This window comes from Mobula birostris, chromosome 7 (genome assembly GCF_030028105.1).
Source record: "Mobula birostris isolate sMobBir1 chromosome 7, sMobBir1.hap1, whole genome shotgun sequence".
NCBI classification, from domain to species: domain Eukaryota; kingdom Metazoa; phylum Chordata; class Chondrichthyes; order Myliobatiformes; family Myliobatidae; genus Mobula; species Mobula birostris.
The window spans coordinates 134,031,608-134,054,042 of NC_092376.1; the positions used below are offsets into that span (position 1 = coordinate 134,031,608).

At 38.8% G+C, this 22,435-nt stretch overlaps 1 protein-coding gene across 1 annotated transcript in view; it reads left to right on the top strand.

The window, feature by feature from the left end:
• Positions 1-20,445, top strand: part of LOC140200824 (eukaryotic translation initiation factor 4E-like) — a 28,331-nt gene extending 7,886 nt beyond the window's left edge. The window contains exons 2-7 of the mRNA XM_072264447.1: positions 5,802-5,896; positions 8,761-8,856; positions 10,145-10,208; positions 16,532-16,645; positions 17,428-17,567; positions 19,900-20,445. Coding sequence (XP_072120548.1) covers positions 5,802-5,896; positions 8,761-8,856; positions 10,145-10,208; positions 16,532-16,645; positions 17,428-17,567; positions 19,900-20,014 — 624 coding nt within the window. The 3' untranslated portion in view covers positions 20,015-20,445. The remainder of the gene's footprint in view (positions 1-5,801; positions 5,897-8,760; positions 8,857-10,144; positions 10,209-16,531; positions 16,646-17,427; positions 17,568-19,899) is intronic.
• The last annotated feature ends 1,990 nt before the right edge of the window (positions 20,446-22,435 follow it).

Sequence of the window (22,435 nt, forward strand, 5' to 3'; positions counted from 1 at the left end):
ACTACCCTTCCACTTATCTTTGTATCATCCGCAAACTTTGCCACAAGGCCATTAATTCAGTTATCCAAATCATTGACAAACAATGTGAAAAGTAGCAGTCCCAATACTAACCCCTGAGGAACACCAGCCAACCAGAAAAGGCCCTTTTTATTCCCACTCGCTGCCTCCTGCCTGTGAGCCATTCCACTATGCATACCAGTATCTTTCCTTTAATGTCACAGGATTTTATCTTGTTAAGCAGCCTCATGCATGGCACCTTATGAAATGCCTTCAGAAAATCCAAGTAAATGATATCTACTGCCCCTTTGTCCACCCTACTTGTTACTTCCTCAATGAACTCTTAACAGGTTTGTCAGGCAAGATCTCCCTTCACAGAAACCATGCTGACTTTGACTTGTTTTGTCATTCGTCTCAAAAAGTACCCTGTGTCCTTTACTTTTGGATGGTAGAAGCAGTTGGGATGTTGTGGCGAGTGACTTGCCATGAGATGCCTAGTTTCCAACCTGTTCAAGGATTCTGGTGATGAAGGGACTTTTTGATGTTAATGTCATTAAATGGCAAGAGTAAAAGGCCAGGCCTTGCACTTTGTCATAGAATTGTGTGGTTCAAAAGTTATTTTATCAGCCTATCCTGGATCTATTGCATGCTGTGTGGAGCAACTCTCCTTAGATCTTGGATATATACTGTGCAACTAAGACCGTAAGGCAAAGGAGCAGAAGTTGGCCATTGGGCCCATCGAGTTTGCTCCGCCATTTTATCATGAGCTGATCCATTCTCCCATTTAGTCCCACTCCCCCGCCTTCTCACCATAACCTTTGATGCCCTGGCTACTCAGATACCTATCAATCTCTGCCTTAAATACACCCAATGACATTGCCTCCACTTCTGCCCGTGGCAACAAATTCCATAGATTCACCACCCTCTGACTAAAAACATTTCTTCGCATTTCTGTTCTGAATGGGCACCCTTCAATCCTTAAGTCATGCCCTCTCGTACTAGACTCCCCCATCATGGGAAACAACTTTGCCACATCCACTCTGTCCGTGCCTTTCAACATTCGAAATGTTTCTGAGGTCTCCCCTCATTCTTCTAAACTCCAAGGAATACAGTCCAAGAGCGGACAAACGTTCCTCATATGTTAACCCTCTCATTCCCGGAATCATTCTAGTGAATCTTCTCTGTATCCTCTCCAAAGTCAGCACATCTTTTCTTAAATAAGGAGACCAAAACTGCCCACAGTACTCCAAGTGAGGTCTCACCAGTACCTTGTAGAGCCTCAACATCACATCCCTGCTCCTATACTCTATTCCTCTAGACATGAATGCCAACATTGCATTTGCCACCTTCACCACCAACTCAACCTGGAGGTTAACCTTAAGGGTATCCTATATGAGGACTCCCAAGTCCTGTTGCATCTCAAAACTTTGAATTTTTTTCCCCATTTAAATAATAGTCTGCCAGTTTATTTCTTCTGCCAAAGTGCATAACCATACACTTTCCAACATTGTATTTCATTTGCCACTTCTTTGTCCATTCTTCCCATCTATCCAAGTCTCTCTGCAGACTCCGTTTCCTCAGCACTACCAGCCCCTCCACCTATCGTCAGCAAACTTAGCCACAAAGCTATCTATTCCATAATCCGGATCATTGATGTACAATGTAAAAAGAAGCGGCCCCAACACGGACCCCTGTGGAATACCACTGGTAACTGGCAGCTAACCAGAATAGGATCCCTTTATTCCCACTCTGTTTCCTGCCAATCAGCGAACACTCTATCCACGTATGTAACTTTCCCGTAATTCCATGGGCTCTTATCTTGTTAAGTAGCCTCATGTGTGGCATCTTGTCAAAGGCCTTCTGAAAATCCAAATATACAACATCCACTGCATCTCCCTTGTCTAGCCTACTGGTAATTTCCTCAAAAAATTATAATAGGTTTGTCAGGCAGGATTTTCCTTTAAGGAATCCATGTTGAGTTCTGCCTATCTTGTCATATGCCTCCAGGTATCCTGTAACCTCATCCTTGACAATCGACTCCAACAACTTCCCAACCACCGATGTCAAGCTAACAGGTCTATAATTTCTTTTTTGCTTCCTTGCACCCTTTTTAAATAGCAGAGTGACATTTGCAATCTTCCAGTCCTCCGGAACCATGCCAGAATCTATCGACTTTTGAGAGATCATCGCTAATGCCTCCCCAATCTCCACAGCTACTTCCTTCAGAACACGAAGGTGCATTCCATCTGGTCTGGGAGATTTATCTACCTTTAGACTATTCAGCTTCCTGAGTACTTTCTCTGTTATAATTGTGACTGCGCACACTTCTCTTCCCTGCCACCCTGCTGATGTCTTCCTCAGTGAAGACTGATGCAAAATACTCGTTCAGTTTCTCCACCGTCTCCTTATCTCCCATTACAATTTCTCCAGCATCATTTTCTATTGGTCCTATATCTACTCTCACCTGTCTTTTACTGTTTATATACTTGAAAAAACTTTTAGTATCCTTTGATACTATTTGCTAGCTTCCTTTCATAGTTCATCTTTTCCCTGTTAATGACTTTCTTAGTTTCCTTTTGTAAGCTTTTAAAAACTTCCCAATCCTCTGTCTTCCCACTAATTTTTGCTTACTTGTATGCCCTCTCCTTTGCTTTAACTTTGGCTTTGACTTGTCAACCACGGTTACATTCTTTTTCCATTGGAAAATTTCTTCTTTTTTGGAATATACCTGTCTTGCACCTTCCTCACGTCTCGCATAAACTCCAGCCACTGCTGCTCTGCCGTCTTTCCCGCCAGTGTCCTTTTCCAGTCAACTTTGGCCAGTTCCTCTCTCATGCCACTGTAATTTCCTTTACTCCATTGAAATACCAACACATCAGATTTCGGCTTCTCTTTTTCAAATTTCACAGTGAACTCAATCATGTTATGATTACTGTCTCCTAAGGGTTCCTTCACCTCAATCTCTCTAATCACCTCCGGTTCATTACACAATACCCAAACCAGTACAGCCGATCCCCTAGTGGGCTCAACAACAAGCTGTTCTAAAAAGCCATCTCGCAGACATTCTACAAATTCTCTCTCTTGAGATGCAGTGCCAACCTGATTTTCCCAATCCACTCGCATGTTAAAATCCCCCACAATTATCATAACACTGCCCTTCTGACAAGCCTTTTCTATTTCCTGTTGTAATTTGTAGTCCACATCACTGCAGCTGTTTGGAGGCCTATAAATACCTGCCATCAGGGTCCTTTTACCCCTGCGATTTCTTAGCTCAACCCATAAAGATTCTGCACCTTCCAATCCTATGTCACCTCTTTCTAATGATTTAGTATCATTTCTTACCAAAAAAGCCACGCCTCCCCCTCTACCTACCTTCCTATCCTTCCGATACACCGTGTATCCTTGGACGTTCTGCTCCCAAATGTCTCAGCACGTGCTTTTTTTAAAAAAAATCTGTAAAGTGAAGATGTGTTCAAAAATAATAATGAAAAGTTTCTGAATATCAAAAAATGTTATAAAGGGCAGTGAAGTTTAAAAAAACTAAATCAAATCAATATTTGGTGTGGCCACCTTTTGCCTTTTAAAACAGTACTAATTCTCTTAGCTGCATAGTTGTGCAGTTTTGTAAGAGAATCAACTGGTAGGTTTTTTCAAGCATCCTGGAGAACTTGCCAGCGATTTTCTGCAGACTTTGGCTGTCTCTCCAGATAATCGCAGGCAGCCTCATTGTGATCAGGGCTCTGTGGAGGCTGTACCATCTGTTGCAAAACTTTGATCTTTTCACTGAAGATGGTACTTTATAAGCTTGGCTACGTGCTTGGGATCACTGTTCTGCTGCAGAATGAAATTGGGACTGATCAGATGCCTTTCTGATGGTATTACCTGATGGATGAAAATCTGCTTGTACTTCTCAGCATTGAGGATTCTGTTAATTCTGACCAGGTCATCAACTGCATTTGCAAAAATGCAGATCTAAACTTGCAGGGAACCTCCTCCATGCTTCGTAGTTGGCTGCAGATACTTATCCATGCAGCACTCTCTTCTCTTCTATGGATAAGGCAACATGCACAATGCTGGAGAACTCAGCAGGTCAGGCAGCATTTATGTAAGAAATAATCATGTTTTGGGCCGAGACCTTTCATCAGGACAGGTTTTCTACGGACAAACTGCCCCCTGTTTGAGCCAACATTTTCAAATTTTGACTTGTCAGTCCAGTGCACTTGCTGCGTTTAATCAGCACTCCAGTCCTTGTATTTTTGTGTGTAGGTGACTCCCTTGACTTTGTTTCCACTTCTGAAAAATGGCTTTTTGGCAGCAACTCTTCCATGAAGACCACTTCTGACAAGATTTCTTCAGACTATCGAGGGGTGTTCTTGGGTTCAAGTGGTTTCTGAGTTTAGAGCTGCTGAGCAGTGCCGGACATCTTCCGATTTAGAAGGGATGTCAGTTTGATATATATCTCTCATTTGCTGTACTTAGTTTCTGTAGCTGACCATAGCATTTCTAGTCCACAACATTGCCTGTTTCTTTGTGCCTTTTCAGAGTTTGGACAGCATATCTTGAAACTCCTGTCTGCCATGAAATTTCTGCTTACTAAGCAGGATGACCACATTGGGTCTTGTTGCTAAGCTCACTTTTGCCATGGTGTAAGGATTGAGGGTTTGAAGTTTAAACTGTCACATCTGCCACACCCTCACCTTTTAATTTGGTTGTCCTTCACTCATTTTTGTTCCTTCTACACCCATTTCTGTTAAGTTGATCAGTTTAGTTCATTCTACTCATTATATCATTGATCATTAGTACCTGCTTGTTATCTTTGTTGAATCGTACTAGGTTATATACATAGTAAAAGTAATCACATTTTTGAAAATTGTTCTGTATATTATATAATGTTACTAGAATAACTACTTGGTTTATTGTAGATCCCTTTTTAATAATTTGTCCCCTCTTTTTGGGGTTGGTTTGTCATTCTAGCCTTCTACTTTCAAACTCCCTAAAAGTAAAACTTTTAAGGGCAGTGGGTATCTTCCCTTTGCCTGTGTGGACCCTTCTCTCCTCCACCCCTCACATGCCTACTGATTTCTAAAAATGGTTGTTTTGTTTTCTGTGGAGGATGATGTTGAGAATTTTTTTTTTAAATTTCCAAGGGTGATTGTAGGAGCTACATATCTATTTTCTGTCTATTGTGTTTTGGGTGTTTTTATTTGTTACGGTAACTTGTCTTGTGGGTTTGGGCATGGTAGAAGTAATGAGTGTAGTCATTACTACTTTGTGCCATTGGTTGGATGGAGTAGGGAATGGGTAATTTTTGTTGATTGCTAATTCCACCATTGCTACACTAGTTTTTAATTGCTATTTTTTGATTTGTCTTTCTTGGCTTTATAATAAAGGTTTGAATGTACTCTTTTTGATGGAGTGGGGAATGGGTAATTTTTGTTGATTGCTAATTCCATCATTGCTACACTAGCTTTTAATTGCTATTTTTGATTTGTCTTTCTTGGCTTTATAATAAAGGATTGAATGTACTCTTTTTGACTTAGAAGTCAGTTATTTGGAAGTGCGTCAGAGTTAATTCCCTCGCTCGGTCTCAGTGGTTTTGATTTGTTTTTCAAGTAACTGCTACAATGATGTTGGGCCAAAAGATTGAATGGTAACCATTCCTGCTTTGCAGTTGTTCTCCCAACTTGTTTAGTAAGATATTGCAGCATTTTGTTTCAATACAAATTTTCTACTAAAATATCTTGCATTTATGAAATTTTTGTATACAGTTTGTATTACAAATGTACCATTATTGATCTCTAAAGGTTCACGTGACAGTTCGAAAATCTGAGAAAACAAAATCCCCCGGGAAAGAGAATCTGATTATTCAACCTTGTACGAAACATCCTTTACAGAACAGGTACTATCTTTACAGCTGTGATTTTTTTTTTGCTGTAAAATTTGTTAATTGAAGAAAAATAAGTACAGACTATGATAGACTATGGATACTGAAGTCTGGTGTTTAAAAAATAATAATAATTATAGACCAGTTAGCCTAGCCTCAGTGGTTTGGAAGATGTTGGAGTCAGTTGTTAGGGATGAGGTTATGGAGTACTGTACTTGGTGACACAGGACAAGATGAGTCAAATGCAGCATAGTTTTCTTAAGGGAAAATCTTGCCTGACAAACCCATTGGAATTCTTTGAGGAGATTACAAGTTCGAAAGTTAAAGGGGATGCAGTGGATCTTGTATATTTGGACTTTCAGAAAATCTTTGACAAGGTGCCACACGAGCCTGCTTATCAAGTTAAGAGTCCGTAGTATTACAGGAAAGTTACTGGCATAGATAGAGCATTGGCTGATTGGTAGGTGGCAGTAAGTAGGAATAAAAGGATCCTTTTCTGGTTGGCTGCCAGTGACTAGTGGTGTTGGTGTTGGATCTGCTTTTAATGCTTTATATCAATGATTTAGATGATGGAATAGATGGCTTTGTTGCCAAGTTTGCAGATGATATGAAGATTTGAGGAAACAGGTAGGCTGCAGGGGACTTGGACACAGGAGAATGGGCAAGAAAGTGGCAAATACAATGTTGGAAAATGCATGGTCATGCACTTTGTTAGAAGAAATGTATAGACTATTTTCTAAATGGGGAGAAAATCCAAATATCTGAAATGCAAAGAGACTTGGGAATCCTTGTGCAGAACACTCTAAAGGTGAACTTGCAGGTTGAGTCGGTGGTGAGGAAGAGAAATGCAATGTTGGCAATCATTTCAAGAGGTCTGGAATGCAAGAGCAAGAATGTGATGCTGAGGCTTTATAAGGCACTGGTGAGCTCTCGCCTTGAGTATTACGAACAGTTTTGGGCCCCTTGTCTGAGAAAAGATGTGCTGGCATTGGAGAGGGTTTAGAGGAAGTTCAAAAGGATGATTCTAAGAATGAAAGGGTTATCAAAGGAATATTTAATTGCTCTGGGTTTGTACTTGCTGGAATTTAGAAGGATGAGGGGTGCCCATTTAAAACGGATGCAGAGAAATTTCTTTACCTAGGGGGTGGTGAATTTGTGGAATTATTACCACAGACAGCTGTGGAGGCTAGCTCATTGGGTACATTTAAGGCAGAGCTTGATAGATTCTTGATTGGACACGACACTAAAGGTTACAGGGAGAAGGCCAGGGAGTGGGGCTAAGGAGGAGGGAGAAAAGGATCATGCATGATTGAATGGTGGAGCAGACTCGATGGGCCAGATGGCCTAATTCTACTCCTACGTGTTGTGGTAAATCCAGTCCAGGTGAAGGGTCTTGACCTGTAACATTGAATTTCCATTTCCCATCACAGATGCTGTCCAACTTACTAAGTTCCTACAGCAGTTCCTTTGTTAATTTTACATATTGGAAGAAATTAAGGTTTGATATTTGTTATTTTTGCATATTGGAAGAAATTAAGGTTTGATATTTGCCCCTATTTTAAAAAAAAATATAATATTTTACAACTGTTTGCTTCACTCTTTAAAATATGGACAATTGCTGAGTATAGTTGCACAACTGCAAGCAAGATTGAATGTAAACTTGAGTAAAATATCATCCATTTGATTGCAGAATAAAATATCTCCTTGGCAGATACACAGGTTTTTCTGTCTTTTAATCAAGCACATGTACGCTTTGATTTTTTTGTATTTTATTGATGTTAATCAGAACAGTATTTTTAAATGTACTTTTGTTTATTTTGAATATATTGATAACTGTTTCTTTGAAAGCCAAATGCCATGTTAATTGGTGCATAGAAATGAATTCATTTGAATGAATATCTTCTTGACTGTCTTCATGGTCATTCTACCCTGCTAACAAGGGGTGGAGGTCCAAAATTTGGAAATATATTTTAGATGTAGCCATACTTCAACAGACAAAATTTGCTGCTCTAGTAACTTTCCTAGAAATATCACTTACCATTCTAGGCTGTTGGCAGATGAAGTGCATGCATTGAAGTTTGATGTTGTTGGATACAAGGTTTTTATGATCCTGATTTTTGTTTTTGCCACAAAACACCTCATTGGCTTAGACAGGTTCAATGGATAGTTTTTCTCTACATGGAGAAAATAATTTTCATATGCTAATTGAGTTTTTCAGTTATTTAATCTTGACTGTGCTTATTTTATGATTAAACCAATATTTGTCCATTTGCTGTAGCATTTTTGTTCGCAGGATTTGATATCCCTATATTATTCTCCTCCATTGATTCTGCCTGCATTTCTTGCTGCTTGAATGCAGCAGCTAGCACAATCAAAGATCCCACCCACCCCGGACACTTCCTTCTCTCCCTCCCTTTGGGCAGAAGATACAAAACCTTGAAAGCATGAACACTAGGCTCAAGGTCTGCTATTGTACTAAGTTATAAGGCTATTGACTACTTCTCTAGAACAATAAGATGAGGTTTCTATCACAAAATCTACCTCATTGTGACTTTGCACCTTGCTATCCATCTGAGCAGCCCTTTCTCTGTACTGTAACCCTTTACTCTGCAGTGTTTTCCCTTGTACGACCTCAATGCACTGTAATGAATTGGTCTGTATGGATGGTATGCAAGACAGGTTTTTCCATTGTACCTCAGTACATCTAACAATAATAAACCAGTACACCATTTTAAGGAGATGGTATTTTATGGTGTTGCAACATAGTAAACTTTGCTTGTATTTGCATATTAATTTGCTTTTCAAAATGAGTTCAGTAGTATTAACTGGTTTATTTGTATTAGTTTTCTGCATATTTTGTGTTCTTATTCCAAATGCAGGTGGACACTTTGGTTTTTCAAAAATGATAAAAGCAAACCCTGGCAGGCAAATCTTCGTCTGGTTACTAAATTTGACACTGTGGAGGATTTTTGGGCGTATGTATTAATATTTTAAATAGAACAATATTTATAAAGTGGAAAATGTTTAATTAAAATTTTAAACTTTTGATATTGTGCTGCTACTCAGGCCAGCTACGGAGATGAAGCGTATCTGGATGCTGAATTAATTAAAGCAGCTTATCTTGTTGGCTAATATTACAGTACCTGATTTGATAGAATGAGACTAAACAGTGGATTCTTTTCTCCCTGGTAGTCTAAAAGGGTTGGGAGGGTGCAGTGATGGGTAGATTCTATAGAAGGAAATGTATTAAGAGAAACAGAAACAGATGTGTTGATACTTACCTCATGATTACCTCATGTGGCCCTGCAGGCAATCACTTGTGCTGCTTGCAAAATTCATTAGTGCATGTACAATGAACGTTAACAATAGGTTGGATTATGTTTTGGGTTGATTTTGAAATAGTTATTTGTTATTTCTGATTTGAATTCTGATAACATTTGACAATGGATATCAGATTGGGCATTTAAATCTCTTGCTCCATTTCCAGTGCAGCGTTAAGCTTTAAGTGCAAGGAGAACATAACTAGTGGAAATTAATAACTTGTTCTGATATACTTTTGGGAGCATAATCAAAATTATTCCATGTGTTTTCCTGCTTGGTGCTAGTAGTTTCAAACAATAGTAATTAATTTGAGTGCTTTATTTTTATTATAAATGCTTTGCAATCCTTTCCAGTAAGATACAGGTATGCAGTGGGGGGGGGGGGGGGAGAGTAACTGAAAGTTGACTTGTATATGTAGAACAAAGGAACTGGTTATGTTCTTTCACAACTGGTATCAGATCTTCATAGATAATGTGTATTTTGCAATGCAATTGTAGTGCTTTATTGCTAAACTGACCTATCCAACCTGCTACATCTGTGGCAATGCAGATTATTTCTAACTATAATGATAGTGGTTTATAAATTTTAGTATTCCAGTCAGTGAGCAAATTTTGGTTTGTCTAACTTGTGTTGATCTTTAGTGCATTTTAACAATGATTTTTCTACTCCTTATAGTTTAAAGATACATAAATAGTTTTTATCATCATTCCAGATTATATCTTTCACACTCAGTATTTCCTTCGCTCAGATTACTTGAGGCACTTGGTAAGGACAAATTGTCTCTAACAGTGCTTTTCTACCTGATTGACATTTGATTATATTTATTTTTACTTGCAGTGCATTAGTCTTCTGAGTTAAATGTTCAAATAAGGTTTGCTTCAGTTTTGAATTTGATTCCTTTCTTTCTATAATTTAATTTTTCTTCTATTTCTGTTTTAATAGATTATACAATCATATTCAGGTTGCCAGTAGGCTGACGTCAGGTTGTGACTACTCACTCTTTAAGGTTTGTAAACGTTGATAACCTTAGTCCTGGTTCCAAAGGAAAATACATGGACTTGTGTAAATTGTATATTATTAGATACCTTAGTTACATTCATGAAGTATGTAGTTTAAAGTGCAGCATGGGGGAAATCTAAAAGTGAGTGGAAAGTAATTTGAATTGCTTTCGTCAAGTAGGGTTCTGCCTGAACATGTAAATAACAATCAACCAATATTCTATGATCTAAACAGATCAAGACTGCTTGTTTGAAAATTCGCTTGAACAAAGTTAATTTTTTGCTATTCCTCCCTTGCAAAATGATATCTGCTCTAAAGTAGTCAATTTCGCTATTGAAATTAGAAACCTTTTTGATTTTATTATGCAAAAGCTAGTTAGTCTGAGAATTAAACTTGAAATATACACACATTGTAAGGGTAAGAAATAAAGTTAAAAGTTCAAATTAAATTTGTTATCTCTGTGTGTGTGTGTGTGTGTGTGTGTGTGTGTGTGTGTGTATGTGTGTGTGTGTATATATATATATGTCACCATATACAACCCTGAGATTCATTTTCTTGTGGGCATACTCAATAAATCCAATAACAATAACAGAATCAATGAAAGACAACACCAATTGTGTTTTCAACCAGTGTGCAAAAGACAACAAACTGCAAGTACAAAAAGAAAGAAATAATATTGAGCAATAATGTCAAACTTCTAATGAGGAGTCCTTGAAAGTGGGTCAATAAGTTGTGGAAACATTTCTGTAATGGGGCAAGTGAAGTTTACCCCATTTGGTTTTGGAACTTGAGAGCTAATAGCCGTTCCTGAACCTGGTGGTGAGTTCTGAGGTTCATGTAGCACCTTCCTGATGGCAGCATTGAGAAGGGCTTGTCCCAGCTGATGGACGTTCCTGATGGATGCTGCTTTCCTGTGATGGTTTTGTGTAAATATGTTGGGGAGGCCTGTGCTTGTGATGGACTTGACTGTATCCACTACTTTTGTAGGATTTTCCATTCAAGGGCATTGGTGCTTCCATACCAGGCTGTGATGCAGCCAGTCAATATTCTCTATATATTTATAGAAGTTTATCAACATTTTAGATGTCATGCTGAATTTTTGCAAACTTGAAAAGGGTATAGAGGAGATTTACCAGGATGCTGCCTGGTTTAGAGTGCATTATGATCAAAGATTAAGGGAGTTAGGGCTTTACTCTTTGGAGAGAGGGAGGATGAGAGGAGACATGATAGAGGTATACAAGATATTAAGAGGAATAGGTAGAGTGGATAGCTAGCACCTCTTCCCCAAGGTACCACTACTAAATACAAGAGGACATGGCTTTAAGGTAAGGGGTGGGAAGTTCAAGGGGGATATTAGAGGAAGGTTTTTTACTCAGTGGTTGGTGCATGGAATGCACTGCCTGAGTCAGTGGTGGAGGCAGATACACTAGTGGAATTTAAGAGACTACTAGACAGGTATATGGAGGAATTTAAGGTGGGGGGTTACATGGGATGCAGGGTTTGCAGGTCAGCACAATATTTTGGGCTGAAAGGCCTGTACTGTGCTGTATTATTCTATGTTCAAATTCCTTGGGAAGTGGAGGTGCTGCTGTGCTTTCTTCATAATTTCATTTGCAATGTTCCCAGGACACTTAAATTTAAAGTTGCTGACCCTCTCCACCTCTGCTCCTCCGATGAGGACTGGCTCACAGACATCTGGTTTTCTCCTCCTGAGGTCAATTAGCTCCTTGGTCTTGCTGACATTGAGTAAAAGGTTGTTATGGCACTACTCAGCCAGATTTTTCAATTTTCTTCCTAAATACTGATTGATCACCACCTCTGATTAGGCCTACCACAGTGGTGTCATTAGCAAATTTGAGTATTTGTCCTTGGCCACACAGTCAAAGTGTAAAGTGAGGCAGGCAGCTAACAACACAGCCTTGTGGTGCACCTGTACTGATGGAACTCAGAATCTGGTTTATCATCACTGGCATCCATTGTGCAATTTGTTAACTTAGCAATAGCAATTCAATGCAATACCTGTTAATACAGGAAGAAAAAAAAGTAAATCAATTACAGAAAGTATATATGTATATTAAATAGATTAAAAATAGTGCAAAAACAAATAATACATTAAAAAAGTGAGTGTTTATGGGTTCAATGTCCATTTAGGAATCAGATGGCAGAGGGGAAGAAGCTGCTGCTGAATCACTGAGTATGCCTTCAGGCTTCTGTATCTCCTTGACAGTAGCAATGAGAAGAGAGCATGCCTTGGGTTATGGGGGTCCTTAATAAAGGCTGTCTCCTTTCTTAGGCATTGCTCCTTGAAGATGTCTCAGATACTGTGGATGCTAGTACCCAAGATGGAGCTGACTAATTTACAAATTCCTGTGGCTTCTTTGGGTGCTTGTAGTAGCCACGCCTGCGTACTAGACGGTGATGTAGCCTGTTAGAATGCTCTCCATGGCACATCTGTAGATGTTTGTGTTTTAGGTGACAAACAAATCTCTTCAAACTCCTAATGAGATATAGCCGCTGTCTTGACACTATAGCTGCATTGACATATTGGAACCAGATTAGATCCTCAGATCTCAACATACAGGAACTTTTGAAATTGCTCTATCTCTGCACTTCTGATCCCTTTTCATGCAAGACTCCCAGAAGGGAATGAGGCATGAGAGAGGAGCTTGTCCAGGTGGATTGGAGGAGAGTACTGGCAGGGATGATGGCAGAAGAGATGGCTGAAATTCACAATGTGCAGAATAGGTATGCCCTACAGAGGAAGTTCTCAAATGGCAGGGGTAGGCAACCATGGCTGACAAAGTTAAGGACTGTATAAAAGTAAAGGAAAGGACGTAAGGTAGCAAAAGTGAATGAGAAGTTGGATGAGTGAGAAGCATTTAAATTCCAACAAAAGGCAAATAAGAAAGTTATAAGAAGGGAAGAGATGAAATATGGGGGCATTCTAGCCATTAAAACAGGATACCAGAAGTTTTTTTTTCAGCTATATAAAGAGTAAAAGGGAGGTTCGAGTTGATATGGGACCACAGGAAAATGATTCTCGTCGGGTAGTAATAGGGGATAAAGAAGTGGCAGATAACCTTAATGGGTGCTTTGCATCAGTCTTCATTGTGGAATACACTAGCAGTGTGCCAGAGGTTCGTGGGTGTCAGGGGCAGGAGTGAGTGCCATTGCTATTACAAAGGGAAAAAAATGCAAGGCAAGCTGAAAGGTCTTCGGGCAGATAAGTCAACTGGGCCAGATGGACTACATTGCAGAGTCCTGAGAGATATTGCTGAAGAGATAACAGATGTATTGGTCATGATCTTTCAAGAATCACTTGATTCTAGCATAGAGGATTGGAACATTGCAAATGTCACTCTACTCTTTAAGAAGGGAGGAAGGCAAGAAAGAAGGAAATTATAGGCCAGTTAGCCAAACCTCAGAGGTTGGGAAAGTGTTGGAGTCTATTATTAAAATAAGGTTTCAAGGTACTTGGAAACTAATGATAAAATAAGTCAAAGTCAGCATGGTGTCTGTAAAGGGAAATCTTGCCTGTCAAATCCGTTAGAGATCTTTGAGGAAGTAACAAGCAGGGTGGACAACGGAGAGGCATTCGATGTCATTTACTTGGATTTTCAGAAGGCGTTTGATAAGGTGCCACACATGAGACTGTTTAACAACATAAAAATCCTATGACAATACAGAAAAGATACTGGCATGGATAGCAGAATGGCTGACAGGCAGGAGGCAGCGAGTGGCTTCTTCTGGTTGGCTGCCAGTAACCAGTGGTGTTCCTCAGGGGTCACTATTGGGATCGCTGCTTTTCACATTGTCAGTGATATGGATAATGGAATTGATGGTTTTGTGGCAAAGTTTGCAGATGATGTGAAGATAAGTAGGGGATAGGTAGTGATAAGGAAGCAATGTAATTGCAGTAGGACTTGGACAAATGGGAATGGGCAAAGAAGTGGCAGATAGAATACAGTGTTGGGAAATAAATGATGCATTTTGGTAAAAGGAACAATAGTACAGACTGTTATCTAAATGGGAAGAAGGTTCAAATATCAGAGGTGCAGAGGGACTTGGGCATCTTCATGCAAGACCCCCAGAAGATGAATTTACAGGGTGTGTGTCTGTGAGTTTGTGTGTGTGTGTGGAAAATGCAATGTTAGCATTTATTTAAAGGGGAATAGAATTTCAAAGCAGGGAGATGATGCTGAGCCTTCATAAGACACTAGCCTGGCTGCACTTGGAATATTGTCAACTGTTTTGAGCACCATATCTCAAAGGATGTGTTCTCGTTGAAGAGAGTCCAGAGGAAGTTCATGAGGATTATTCTGGGAATGAAGGGGTTAACATGAGTATTTGTCAGTTTTGGGCCTAAATTCAGCAGAATTTAGAAGAATGTGGAAGGATCTCACTGATACCTACCAAATTTTGAAAGGACTAGATATACAATGTGGAGAGGATGTTTCCTCTGGTGGGAGTATCAAGAACTAGAGGGTACAACCTCACAATTGAGGGGCAGCCCTTTAGAACAAAGTTAAGGAGGATTTTTTTTTTAAATCAGCGCATAGTAAATCTGTAGAATGCTCTGCCACAGACTATGGTGGAGGCCAAGTTGGTGTGTGTACTTAAGGCAGAAGTTGGTCATTTCCTAATCAGTCTGGGCATCAAAAGATATAGCAGGCAGGTGTGTGGGGTTGAGTGGGATCCTGGATCAGCCATGATGGAATGGGGGAGCAAACTCGATTGACTGAATGGCATTTTTCTGCTGTTTTATGGTCTTGTATATGAGCCCAGTCAGTTCCATGAGAAAATTGAGAATTCAATTGAACAAGGGGGTATTGAGGATAAGGTCTTGGAGCTTATTAGTTTTGAGAGCATGATGTTGTTGACTACTGAGCTGCAGTCGATAAGGAGCATCCTGATCTATGCACCTTTGCTGTCTGTGCTTCTGTGTTGACTGAATAGCCAATGGGATGGCATCTGCTGTGGACCTGTTGCTCTGGTAGGCAAATTGGAGCTGATCCAAATGGCTTCTCTGGCAGGAGTCATTGTTTCATCACCTACCTCACAAAACACTTCATCATTGTGGATGTAAGTGCTACTGGATGATAGTCATTGAAGCAGGTCATGACTTTCTTCTGGGGCACTGGTATCATTGAAGCCTGCTTGAAGCAGGTGTGTACCTCCTACTGCTGAAGTAGGACGTTAAAGATCTCAGTGAACACTGCAACCAGTTGATCAGCACAGTTAATTGGTACTTGGCCAGGTCCTCCATCTGGGTTGGATGCTTTTCATGGGTTCATCCTACTGAAGACTTGCACATTGGTGTCAGAGACTGAAATCACAGGATCATCAGGGGCTCTGGGAGTTTCTGATGGTTCCTCCATGTTTTTGTGGTCAAAGTGTGTGTGTAGAAGGTATTGAGCACATTTGGAAGCGAAGCCCTCCTGTCGTCTATGTTACTTGATTTTTTTTTTTAAACCTTGTAAGAAGTGAGAACATTCAAACCCTGCCACAAATGTCAAGCATCCTTTGTTGATTAAAGTATAGTCTGGAATTGCCATTTTGCCCGTGAGGTGACTTTCTGGAGATTGTACCTGGACCTCTTGTAACTTGCTTGCTAGACTTGAATGCTTCTGAATGCCCTCAGCAGATTGTGGATCTCATGGTACAAGTGGAGTTCTGATTAGAGAAGACTCTGATTTTGTAGGGACACAACCGCATACAACTGTGTTCATAAAATCTGTGACAACCATGCTGTACTCATTCAGATCCACGGATGAGTCCTTGAGCACGACCCAGTCCACTGACTCAAAGCAATCCCGTAGCTGCTCCTCTGCCTCCCGTGACCACTGCTTTGTTGTCCTAATCTCTGGAGCTTTGCTCTTTCTCCTGTGCCTGTATGCAGGTAGGAGGAGGACAGCCAAGTGATCAGATATACTGAAATGTGGTGTGGTTATGATATGGTAGGCATTCCTTATCTAACAGTGCTGTACTGTTTTGAGACCTCTAGTGCTACAGGTTATATGCTGATGGTAATTGGGCAGGGTTTTCTTCAAACAGGCCAGTTGAAGTCCCTGACTACGATTTGAACTGCATTGGGATGGACTGCTTCTTGTTTGGTGACGGCATTATGCAATATTTCAAGTGCATGATTATAGTTGGCCACTGGTGCAGTCAGGATTATAAAAGTAGGTAAATGTATTTTGGCTTAATATCAGCATCCTAATTTTCATTCAGAAGAGGAAATCTACAAATTGCAGAGAATTTAAGATCTGAATCTTGAAACTGACCTTACTGATTTTTTTTTTTTAACTTTTTGATTTTTGTACCCTGTAGGATGGTATTGAACCCATGTGGGAGGACAGCAAAAACAAATGTGGTGGAAGGTGGTTAATTACTCTGTCAAAACAGCAAAGGATGCTGGAACTAGATCAATTCTGGCTTGAAACAGTGAGTTAAACCTGTATCTTGTTAATTTATTTTTGAGCAGTGCACATCTATTTCCCTTTAAACACTTTTTTTTGTCTAGGATCTCCTATAATCATTTCATTAAGAGAAAAAATGACAGCATCCCTTGTTTAACTTCTATTAATTTTCCTCTTGCATTGTGCTATGAGTTGATGTATCTGAATTTGAAATATTTGTGGAAAGTTCCTCAAAGTAGAGGTACTTTTATGACAACTTAGTGCACTTGTGATGGTAAAGACCCTTTCATTATTAGAAATTGTCTGTCCCCAAGTCAAAGTTGTAGTTTTAAGCTGTGCTTCAAGGATTTGATCTAAAAAATCTTGATCCTTGGCCTGTACAGTACCATATTGAAGAGGTTCAGGACTGTTCCCAGTACAGTCTTAAAGCAACCAAAGTAGCTCCTTTCCTGAGTGGATATGAGATCCATTGTAACATTTCAAAAAGCAGGGAAGTTATTCCTAGCCATTTTTTTTTTTCTGATGCCTATCTACTCTATCATGGTTATTTGATCATAGTCGTCTGTTTTTTTGGGAAATTGCTGTGGACAAATTAGTTGTCTTGTTTCATACTAGTCTGCTTAATTGTAAAGTGCTTTGATATTCTAAGACCAATTAGATTTTTAAAAACTCACATTTTAATTGTTGGATTGAATTAAAATTTTCTTCCAATCTTTAAAGAGATGCTGTTATTCAGTGAGATATGTATTCAACCCTTTCAAAGTACAAACAAATTCAATAAATCTTTTGTATTTAATATTTTGCTAGTTGTTGTGCCTTATTGGAGAAGCTTTTGATGAATATAGCAATGATGTTTGTGGTGCTGTAATTAATGTTCGAGCAAAAGGAGATAAAGTAGCAATCTGGACCTGTGACACTGAAAATGAAGCAGCTGTTTTGCATATAGGGTAAGTTGATGTTTGGCTATTCACTTAAAACCTGAGCAATGGAAGGTTTGTCAGCTGTTTTGCCTTATCAATGCTCAAATCTGAATTGTTTAGTTCATTTTCCATGTCAATTTTACCCTGTTATGTTATAATTGATGTGCTATCTCCTCTTCAATTAATGGGTTTTGCTTGAAGATACAGTTAATAGCCCTTTTATTTCACTCTCTAGTGTAACTATTTTAATCACTTGAATTGGTTTTATTTTGGATAGCTTCATCTTGAGTCTTGCTAGGAAAACACTGTCAAATTGTAGTGCATGATGCACAAAAAAAGGATTAAAGGTTCTGATGAAGGGTCTAGGATGCTACCTCACCTGTTGAAATTTTTCACATTTCATATTTATTTCCAGCATCTTCAGCTCTTCTGATTTTCAATCATTGGACTAAATGAACTTTAGTGCAAACCAATTTGAGAACTAAATTTGGAATTAATTTTGTTATAATTTTAATGGTTGCCAAATTTACAAAGCCCCCTTTTAATCTATTTCCTGTGTTTTTAATTGTGAAGCTTTAGAGGACCCAAACAATCTGTTCAAACAAATTTCAACCAGGTATTTCCAGTTTAAGTTGGTGCAGGTGAAGCACAGTGACGACTTGCTGGCAGCAAACAAAACTACTATTAATCACTTTTTTCTTTCTTGAAAATTATCACTGCATTCAATAGCCTGTAACTTCCTTTTCAGAGCTGATGTTATGAACCGCCTATACAACCCTACGCTTTTGCAGTGTGAACTGAGTTTCAAAGGTGCAGGATGGTTGTGGCGTGTACCTGCTGAATTGAGGTGGCAGGGCCTGGGGTCAGAGAGCAGGGAGTGAGCCGATGCATGGTCATTCCTGTAGCAGACTTGGAAGTGATTCAAGGTGGCAGAGCCAGGTCCAAGAGCAAAGAGCGCCCCACTGTTTGACCGATTTGGCATCATGCCAGATTGAAATGGCCAGGTTGTTGGGGCCAGAGAAGAGGGATGGGCTTATGTTCAGCTTGTTGTTTGTGTGGTTTACTCATCTCTGTGCTCAGCTAAGGCTTTGGCCTACAACTAATGGTCTGGAATCGCTGTAACTGGCTTCGTGGCTGTGAACTCACTTTCATGAGCTTCAGTTCTGAATGTTTGCTTTTATTGTTTACACTTTTTCTGCACATTGGGTATTTGGTTGCTTTTTTAAAATGAGTTCTATTGGGTTCCTTTGTTTTGTGGCTGCCTGTTCAGAGATGAATATCAAGGTAGTATATAGCACATACTTTGATTACATGCTTTGAACCTTTCATTCAACTGGCATACAATATCAAGTCAATCAGAATTGTATGGTGTCTCTTGCCATCTGTTTCTTTGATCCTTCATCTTTTTCAGATGCCATATTCCCTATTCGTATCAATTTGTTTTCCTTGTTCTTCCATTTGATTTTTGGAGGATTTATTATTCTATATTTCTTAAGGAAAACAAAAATTAGTGCTCCTCAAGATGTTTCTTCACGTGAACGAAAGCTGATTCTTTCGCACTCCAAATCATGAAAAATTTAATAGCTTGAGGACAAAGCTTAATATTTCCACTAATTAGGACAGTATAAATTTGCTTGTAACTTTAATTTTCCTGCATGAGCTGAATTTGTATTCCTACAACTCAATGTTTTTAATATAGTGTGTATCACAAGCAATGCAGAGCTACCTCACTTATACTATTTTGCTGTATGGTTATAAGTATTAAACATACTGAATCAGCAATTTAAATTTTGCAATTACCTATATAATATTTTAAATATCAGTAAAAAGCAAACTTTAGCACTAATGTATCAAATGCAGAAGAGCCTGAAACTACTGCATAAGAATTAAAAAAAAAAAAAAAAAAAAAAAAAAAAAAAAAAAAAAAATCGGCCTTGATAGCAATACAGGAAAGACAATTGTTTGGAATTCAGGCGAAATATTTTCACTTTATTTAAAAAAAAAAGTTAACATTTTTGTATGCCAATCCATCCCGAGATATTGCATGAGCATTGAAGTGAAATTTTAACTCCAGGTCACATGAAATGTGAATTAAGGGACTGAAATCATGGACCAAATATGATGGTAATAGTTTGGTGTGAAATTCCATACTGTACCTTGGTGCCAAGGTGGTTGAAAGCATGGCTATCAATAGCAGAACAACATCTTTCAAAATTTGTAACTTAATTAGCTGAATATTTAGATGCATTTTTAATTGGACCATGAATATAAATTACAGAACCCTGGGATACTACATTTGTTTGAAATAATATAATAGAATTTTACTTGTTTAAAAAAATTTGTTTTTTCTCTTGTACAGAAAAATCTACAAGGAAAGACTTGGCCTTCCTGTTAAGGTTGTGATTGGATATCAAGCACATGCAGATACAGCTACCAAGAGTGGAGTGGGAGTTAAAAACAAATTCATTGTGTGAAAATCTTTAATAGTAAAACTAAAAGTTTCATATAAATTTTGGGAGTACTTAATCAGTATTTAGACTTAGACTAAATTAAACAGTATTAAAACCATAGCTGTTGCTGTCTGGATTTAATATAGCAATTGGTTTATACTCAACTGTATGGCTTTTACTTGTCACATTGGACAACACATGAATGCTACAAATTATTTTTGTTTAAATTATGGGATTTTGAATTTTCTTTCAAGTATAGTTAATGTTAAAGCAACGAAGTCTGCAAATAGTCTTGGGTGTGTAATTATATTTTACTTGCAGTTTCTACTATTCCTCAAATACTGAGGGTAATGGAAAATGATCCTTTACATTATAATATAACATATATGCCAATTACTTTTGTACATTTGCTATAATTAAGAATGAATAATTATAAGAGTTTGAATCACTTTCAATATAGTATCTAAATTTAGCATGCTTTTCAAAGATGTAAACTTGTTTGAAATAAAGCATTATTTCAGATTTTGCTTCCTTGTGTTAATTTTAAACCAGCTTTAAGGATGTGAATGCACTTGAGAGGGTGCAGGGGAGATTCACCCATAAGCCGCACTCACAACACGCTGGAGGAACTCAGCAGGTCAGGCAGCATCTGTGGAAATGATCAGTCAACATTTCAGGCTGGAACCCTTTGTCAGGACTGTAGAGAGAAGGGGCAGAGGCCCTCTAAAGAAGGTGGGGGGAGGGTGGGAAGTAGAAGGCTGGAAGATTCCAGGTGAAAAACCAGTAAGGGGAAAGATAAGGGGGTGGGGGAGGGGAAGCAGGGAGGGGATAGGCAGGAAAGGTGAAGAAGGAAAAGGGGAAAGCACAATGGGTAGTAGAAGGAGGCGGAACCATAGGGAGGATTGTGCTTTCCACTTTTCCTTCATCTTTCCAGCCTCGCCTCTCTCCTCCCCCGTTCTTTATCTTTCCCCTTACTTGATTTTCACCTGGAACCTTCTAGCCTTCTCCTGTCCACCCTCCCCCACCTTCTTTATAGGGTCTCTGCCCCTTCCCTCTTCAGTCCTGATGAAGGGTTCCGGTCGAAACGTTGACTGATCATTTCCACGGATGCTGCCCGACCTGAGTTCCTCCAGCGTGTTGAGTGTTGCTTTGACCCCAGCACATGCAGAGTATTTTGTGTTCACCCATAAACCACATGGTATGGAATCTATCTTCTATGAAGAGAAATTGCTGGATTTGATTTCCTTTGAGGTGGGGGAAGTGGAATATAAGAAAAACTTGAGGCTTGTATGAAATGTGAGGAAGAACCTTCACTCTGATTGTAGTTGGAATCTGGAATACATTGCCCAAGTGGATGATGACAAGTACTATCTCTATTTTAAGAACTTGAGTCACTAAGGCATGGAAAACTATGGACCAACTGCTGATATGGGATAAGTCTAGATTGATATGTGATGATGGGCATGTACATGTCTGTTTCTATGCTGTATAATCTGTGCTTCCAATGTATTTTTTTTTGTATATGTATTTTTCTTGTTCTTGATTTAACCAAAAGCTTTGCTAGTGTTTGGAGGGTTGCTTTGTGCTTTAATGTGAAAATAAAAAGTAATTGGATTTAAAGTTTTGTTCAAAGCAACTGTAAAAATGATCTGTATATTTCTTAAAACCAAAACCATGTTGTGGACACTAGATTTCTAACATTAACATGTGCCATTGCAGTTGAATTTATAATATCATTTGACTTGTCTCTGAAAGCTAAGAGTAATGATGCATGATCTCTTTGGAAGTCTGGAAACAAACTGGTGTAGATTTGATCGCATCTAGCCTTGATCTGATCTCCAAAGTGATTTGAAAAGTGCAATTGGGATTCATCAGTTAAGCTATATATGGTCTCAGCCAATAAGATCTTCTACCATATCTCTACTAACTTTTACCAGCCTTAGCCTATCTTTTTGGCTTTTTTTTGGTTTTGAGGTGCTATTACTACTTTATTGTGGGTAAATTCCACATTACAATCACTTGCCTGAAAGGATAAACTGAAAATTTTAGCTCTCAATCCTGAACTCTCCTACTTTCAATTACTTCCTCCACCTGCTTATCTTAAATTTAAAAAAAAATCATTAAACAAACTTGATCTTCTAATAACAGCCTACATCTCTGTTCTTTGCTTCTTCCAGTAACAACCCTTTTACCCAGTATATTATGTATTCTGGCATTTCATACCAGATGTTGCTTGGTTAATGAAAATCATTTAATAGCCTTAATCTGCCTCTGAGCTGTTAAAGCCCTTATTTTGGAGCTGTAGTTAGTGTGTTATTGATGAGAATTCTAATTTTTGATGTAGTAATGTATTTCTTTGGTTAATTTTTCTCAGAGAACATACAGGTGATTTATGTTAGAGTACACTTATTATCAAAATGTTTGTCGAACACAACTGAGATTTGT